Source organism: Trichechus manatus, unplaced genomic scaffold, assembly GCF_000243295.1.
Source record: "Trichechus manatus latirostris isolate Lorelei unplaced genomic scaffold, TriManLat1.0 scaffold00128, whole genome shotgun sequence".
NCBI lineage: Eukaryota > Metazoa > Chordata > Mammalia > Sirenia > Trichechidae > Trichechus > Trichechus manatus.
Genome location: NW_004444064.1, coordinates 1,308,755 through 1,315,340, shown reverse-complemented (window position 1 = coordinate 1,315,340; position 6,586 = coordinate 1,308,755). Strand labels below are relative to the sequence as shown.

Below are 6,586 nucleotides of genomic sequence, written 5' to 3'. Positions count from 1 at the left end.
GCTGGGGGGTCCGGGGCTGGGGGGCCCGAGGCTGGAAGGCCCAGGGTGGGGTGCGGGGCCGGCCTTTGCTGATGCCCGCCTGGCCCCGTTGCAGAGGCTACAAGAATGTGAAGAAGCAGCCTACAGGCCTGAGCAAGGAGGTAACGGGCCGAGAGGCCCCGCAGGGCGGGTCGGCGGTGGTGGTCCGAGGTCGGCAGGGTGGCCTAGGCCGGGTGGGACGGGGCCCTGGGGCCTGCGTGGGGACCTGGCCTTCCTCTCCCCACAGGACTTTGTCGAGGTCTGTAAGCGGGAAGGAGCTGACCCTGAGGACAAGGGTGTGGACCGGCTCCTGGGGCTCGGGAGCTCCAGGTGCGGGGGCAGGGGTGGTGGTGAACTGTTAGGGAGCTCCCTGAGGACAGGGGCGATCAGGACTGGGGCTTGCAGATGAAGGACCTGACGAAGCAGTCACGGCTCAGCAGGTCCCAACGAAATGGAGGGTAGTCGCCCCCCGTGGGCACTGCCAAGTGCCCAGGTGGAAAGAGATGCTGCAGGGACTGGGCACAGCTCGGCCTTCTCCCCAAGGCCGCCTTCTCCCCACATGTCCCTACAGTGGCTCCGCTGGCCGAGTGGTGCTGTCCAGAGAAGACAAGGAGGCTGCCAAGCTGGGGCTGTCGGTGTTCACAGTAATGTCCCCTTCCCCGGAACACACCAGGGGCCCGTGTAGCCAGATGGGAGGGTTCTGGGTTCCCCTGATGTTGTGGGCCCAGGGCAGGGCCCTCTCCTCTGGGGCACTCCCAGCCTCCTGACCTGGGAAGCGTCTCGGGGTTCCTGGGACTCCCCCCTGGCCTTCACCTGTGGCTCCTGCTTCTCTGGCAGCACCACAGAGTGGAGGGCAGCGGGACAGGGGCCTCCCCGGCCTCGGCCAGAAAGAAGCTGCACTCAGAGGAGAAGGTGGAGCCATGGTAAGGGCCGCACTCACGCATCCCTCACTCGGGATCTGCAGGCAGCACGCGCCTCTGCTGGGATCCTGGACTGAACTTCATGCTTACAATTTAAGAATTTCCGTATTTGGGGCAGGCCCCTTTAAGCCACACCCTGGAGGCTGCGGAGCAGAAGTTTGAGTAGCACAGGGTTGCAGTTTCTCTTCGCACACTAGCTGCTAGGAAGCTGTGAGCCAGATGGCGAGCCGCCTGGCTGCGGGAGGGTGGAGGACGCGCTGCCGGTCAGCTGGCTTCCAGGCTCCACTCTTGCTCTTTGCCGGGTTTTCTGTTTCCTCCTACTTCTGCTTTGTCATCTTGGGAGCCCCCCGAGTCACTCCTGGAGAAGGTCAGGTCCCTAGTGTACAGGGTGTGGTCCTGGGATGTGTGGCCCTGGGACGTGTGGCCCTGGGACGGCCCTCCAGCTCCAGCAGAGTCAGGTGGCCGCTCTGGCGTGAGGGCCGAGGCTGGAGGCGAACGCTCACAGAACAGGGCCTTCCAAGCTGAGCTTGGAGAGGCAGGGTCCTGGCTGGGGAGGCACCCAGCCCCGAGGTGGAGAAGGGCCCACAGGCCGGCAAGGAGTCGTGTGGCGGCAGGAGGCTTAAAGTCCATGTAGAGGGTGCAGTGGAGGTGGGCCGAGGGCAGGCTGGAGCCAGCCAGGTGGTGGTGAAGGCCCTTTACTGCCAGGCTGCCCTCTGGTGCCTGCTGTGTGCCAGGTGGTTCTGGGCCGCGCGGGGTGGTCAGCGGACCTGCGCTTTGGTGCTTGCTGTGTGCCAGGCGGTTCTGGGCCACGCAGGGTGGTCAGCGGACCTGCGCTTTGGTGCTTGCTGCGTGCCAGGTGGTTCTGGGCCGCGCGGGGTGGTAAGCGGACCTGCTCTCTGGTGCCTGCTGTGTGCCAGGCGGTGCTGGGCCGCGCGGAGGGGCTAGTAGACCTGCACTCGGGCAGCTTGGAGGACGGGCTGAGTGTGTGTGGGGTGCGGAGTGGGGCGAGGATGCCCAGGGGAACACCTAGTGGGGCCGTGTGCTGCGCCCTAATGGGCATGTTCCCCTCTCGCTGTCCACTGTGGAGCCCCTGTCCCGGGGGACTCTTGAGGACTTGGCATGCGGCCAGTACACCGAGGCAGTGAATTTCTTATTGCTTCCACTTAATTTAAATGGAGGTAGCCACACGTGGCCAGTGGCTGCCTTTGTGGACAGCACAGTGTAGGCCCTTCCCCTGTGGAGACCCTGGTCTGGGGGGGGCCCTGTCTCAGCCGTTCCCACTCACCGGCCCCCTCCTGCCTGGCACACAGAGCAGAGCTGTGGAGGCAAGAGCTGGGCCTGAGGGGTTTCTGCTCCCCCTCGCAGCTCTGAGAACCACAAGAAAAGCAAGAAGGAGAAGAAGAAGAAGAAGAAGAAGAAGCACAAGAAAGAGAAGAAGAAAGAAAAGCAGCCCAAGAGGGAGGTGGCTGCTCCCTTCGTGGCCCCGTCTACTGCCAGGTAGGCCCAGCTGTCAGCAGGGGTCTTGGGGGAGCTCCTAGAACAGAGGATCAGGCTGCAGAGGACGGGGTCATGGCACGCCGAGTCACGTGGTGGCACAGAGACCTTCTGTGGGGTCCTCGGGGCTGCATGGTGCCCGCAGCATTCAGCCCGGGCACTGCCTTCTCCCAGCCTGGGTGGGCCTCGGGGCTGTATGGTGCCTGCAGCACCCAGCACCAGCACTGCTTTCTCCCAGCCTGGCCGGGCCTCGGGGCTGCATGGTGCCCACAGCACCCGGCACCAGCACTGCTTTCTCCTAGCCTGGCCGGGCCGAGGCTCAGGTGGTCCGCTTGCCGTGCTGGCCCAGGTGCAGGCCCCTCACTGGGCCTCCCCTCCGGCCTCCCCCAGGCATGGACGCCACCGGCATGACTCGGGTTCCTCAGCCAGCGACCACTCCCCCCGCTGCGGCAAGAGGAGGAAGTGGGGACACGGTGTATGCAGCAGGAGGAGCCCCGAGGCCCGGAGACGGCATCATACAGACTCTGACCCCTGAGCCAGGTGCCCCTGCTGCACGGACCACCCCACGGCCCCTGGCTGTGAGCTCCGGGCCCCAAGGCCCGCCTCAGCCCACTTACTGTTCGGCTGTGACGACTGTGACCGATGGGCTCCTGGTGGACACCTCTCCACCACCACAGGGAATCACCTCTCTTCTCTGGGGTGAGGCTGGAGCTGGTCCTGCCCCTCAGAATGGCACAGCCCCACTTCAGCCTGGGGAGCGGAGGGCGGAAGAGGCTTGCTTTGTGACAGTCACACCAAGGCCTTGGGAAGGGGATCTGGTGAGCAAGCCTACCCAGCCCAGGGCAGCCCCGAGTCCAGCGGGGGCCTGACAGGCGAGGACCGCTGTCCGCCAGACCACGCTGCCTCCCCTGGCCTTCCGCCCTCCACCGCGGCTCCCAGGCTTGCTGTAGCAAATACGATTACCATTTTCCTTTACCTTGATTTGTTTTTTACTTAAATAAATTTATTTTAAAAGAAAGTATGTATTGCTGGTATCACACACGATGAGAGTGGCCATGTGACGGTGTTACTAGCTAGCGGCTGCCTGTGGAAGGGTCCCATCCTGAGACTCCCCTAAGAGGGGTGTGAGCAGCACCAAGGGGAGACTGTCCTTCACGTAATCAGAGGTGGGACTGCCCAAAGGGTGACTGGTGCCAGCACCCTGCCCGGACGTCCCGTGTAGGTCTGGGCAGCCCCTTGGTCCCAGACCTGACTCCACGTGGAAGGTGCAGGACTGGGCCCTGGCAGTGACTATCATGTCTTACAACTTTTTATGAACACGGAGCCCTAAGCCATCCCCTCGGTGGCGGAGGGACTCGGTGTGTCCACCCAGAGACCCCTGGTGCAACGTGGAACAGGTCCTTCCTGCCCGCCAGAGGGGCCTGCTCAGCTGGAAGCAGGAGTTCGTGAAAGTTGAAGCAGCACCTACTACTCTCCAGGGACTGTGCTGGGGATACTGTTGTGAACACGACGGGGTTGGGAGACAGGTGAGACACATGACAGACGATGCTGAATGCTGTGGAGAAAAGGCCGTCCCCAGGGAGCAGCCCCAGCCAGGCCGTAGAGGGCAGGTGCTGGGCGCAGGGTGGACCCGAGGGCTCACTCCTGCAGCCACAGTGGCCTGCCCCCTTCTCGCCCCGCCCCCCCCCCCCAGAACACCTCTGCTCCCTGCGCCCCTTAAGGAGACTCCTGACCACCCATACAAGTCCCAGTTCAGGTCCCCCAAGGCAGGTGGCTGGGGGCTGGCTCCCTCCACCTGTGTGGTTGGCTCGTGACGCGGGACACAGTGCGGCACCAAGCCTGTCCTCTTTGAGCCCAGCAGGCAGGGGTGGGGGCTGGGCGCCCGAGGCTGCCCGACTGGCCCTGACCTCAAAGGCCATCTGACTGGGGACGGGAGATCTTTGAGCCCTGGCGGGGCAGTGGGACCCCCAGGTGTCTGATGTCAGCTCACTTCCCCATGGCCCACCGTCTGCTCTGCTGGACCTGATACCGCCTTGCGCCTGCCACAGGCTGGCAGGGATGCACAGCTTGGGCCGGTTCTGTGCCTGGAGGCCCATCACCAGGGCTGCTCGGTGACATCCATGGGCCCTTCCTCCACAAATCTGCAAACGTTTGATGACTGCATTGGTATAACAACACTGCAGTCCAGGCTGCGTTCATTTTATATTTTGCTTTTGATTTTAAAAGAAGCTAAAACGTTTTTGTGGGCTCCATGATTGTCGGGAACGTGAGGCCGTGGGCCCACTATGCCCGCCAGGGGTCTCTGTCGGTGCCTGGGTGGGGTGTGGCCAGACTCGCTGGTCACAGATGGTTCCACCAAGCTGTGTGACTGGGTGGGCCCGCACCCACCCTCTGCACGCCCACCCCTTGCACGTTTCCCACCCCAGGAGGGATGACAGGGTCTCCTGCAGTGCTTAGGGCACATCTGAAGTTGAACCAGCACCATGGACGCCACGTGGCCTGGGACAAGGATGAGGAAGGCGATGGATGTCCAGGGCGGAGCCCTGCCAGCAGCTGCCGCCCCCACCCGGCAGCTATGGACAGAGGTGGGCCACGCCCAGGCCTGGCTCTGGACCCTGAGCCAGTTACCAAGGGAAGCCAGTGGAAATGGGGCTGCGGGAAGGTGTTCTCCTGGTGCCTCCCCAAGCAGGACTCCTCAGGAGCCTTCCAGAACCCTTGGTCCGGCTTGCTTCCCTCCCAGATGTGAGCCGGGGCGCCCGCTAGTCCCTCCCTGCCTGCCTTTCTTTGGTCAGTGAAGGTGATGAGGCTTCCTTCTGGCTGAAGCACCAGTTAGATGCCCAGGCAGGATGGGACAGTGGCCGCCAAAAGACCTCTGAGGTCGTACGTCTGTCCCGAGACAGCAGGCATGCAGCTGTAGCTTGTGCTGCTGGAGCTGGGCTGCAGGACCTCTGATCTGTGTCCATATACCTTGGCTGCCCTGCAGGGAAGGCTCCCCCTGGACAGCCACAGCACAGCAAGGGGCCCGTGCCCCTGGGTCTGGAAGGGGCAACAACACTGCTGGCCAGGGTCATGACACGTGTCTCAACTATCTGGTAGAGGGCACTCTGCTCAGGGAGCAGTGGGGGCCGACACCTGCCGGGTGCCGGGCCCTGCTTATTTATCAGGCCTGAGCTGGGCTGCCTCCACGCCAAGGAAAGGCACGTTCCCGCTGGCTGTGGCAGCCAACACTCTAGAGTATCAGGGTTCAGGGCCTGGGACCCAGAGAGCCACTCCCTTGGCCCCGCTGGGCACTCAGAACAGCTAGAACAAAGGTTCCCAGAGGCAAGGACGCTACTTCAGGGGGCTGGGGGCAGGGCTGGCCTGGTTGAGAAAGGGATCCATCCTCAGGGTGGAAGAGCAGGGTGGGTCCCACAAGGCCACACCTTGATTTAGGCTGGAGAGGGCAGAGGGTCCCCTGGCTGTGACGTTGGCCCCCAGGCCTCACTCTGCCCTGCTGGCTCAGATGGTCCGGCATGGTCACCCTCCCAGACTCCTCCCCCTCCCGTGAGGCCGCAGGAGGCCTGCTCCCCAGCCTCCCCCCACCCCTCCCCGCCCTGGCTACCTGCTCCAGCCTCCCCTCAGCCCAGACTCAGCCTCAGAGCACTTGCTGCCGCCCAGGGATTCCGCCACCGTCACATCTCAAGACCACGCCTGCTTGTTCACACGGTCTCAGATGTGCCCGCGTCCAGTGTCGGGAGGCACCCTGCTGAACGAGGAGCAGACATGGCAGGATGCCAAAGGCCACTGCAGTGATCCCGTGGCCCCGCTCGGCCCTGGAAATCCACTCAGCCCCGTGGACGCCAGAGAACTCGCCCTCAGGTGCGCACGCCTGAGGTTACATCCGGGATAGCGGATGAGCACTGGTTCAGACGGGGTGAGAGGTGTTCAGGGGCGGAATCCTTCAGCCTGGTTACACGAGGGGTGTGGTGGGCCACAGAGCTGCCAAGGCCCCACACAGATTGAGTACAGGCGGGAGAGGTGAGGGGAAGGTACGGGTCTCTGCTCTTCTGTTTGTGTTGTCTGAAAAGGGGCTTTTTTTGTATTCTGCCAACTTTCTAGGTGCAGTGTGCCAGGGACTGAGCAGCTGTCGGGGAGCAGCACCGACGCACTGAAAA

General features: G+C 63.5%; 1 protein-coding gene across 1 annotated transcript in view; it reads left to right on the top strand.

Annotated features, from left to right (window-relative positions):
* CUNH1orf35 (chromosome unknown C1orf35 homolog) overlaps nucleotides 1-3,659 on the top strand; it is a 5,296-nt gene extending 1,637 nt beyond the window's left edge. The window contains exons 3-8 of the mRNA XM_023739051.1: nucleotides 94-140; nucleotides 266-348; nucleotides 590-662; nucleotides 856-941; nucleotides 2,304-2,435; nucleotides 2,823-3,659. Coding sequence (XP_023594819.1) covers nucleotides 94-140; nucleotides 266-348; nucleotides 590-662; nucleotides 856-941; nucleotides 2,304-2,435; nucleotides 2,823-2,967 — 566 coding nt within the window. The 3' untranslated portion in view covers nucleotides 2,968-3,659. The remainder of the gene's footprint in view (nucleotides 1-93; nucleotides 141-265; nucleotides 349-589; nucleotides 663-855; nucleotides 942-2,303; nucleotides 2,436-2,822) is intronic.
* The last annotated feature ends 2,927 nt before the right edge of the window (nucleotides 3,660-6,586 follow it).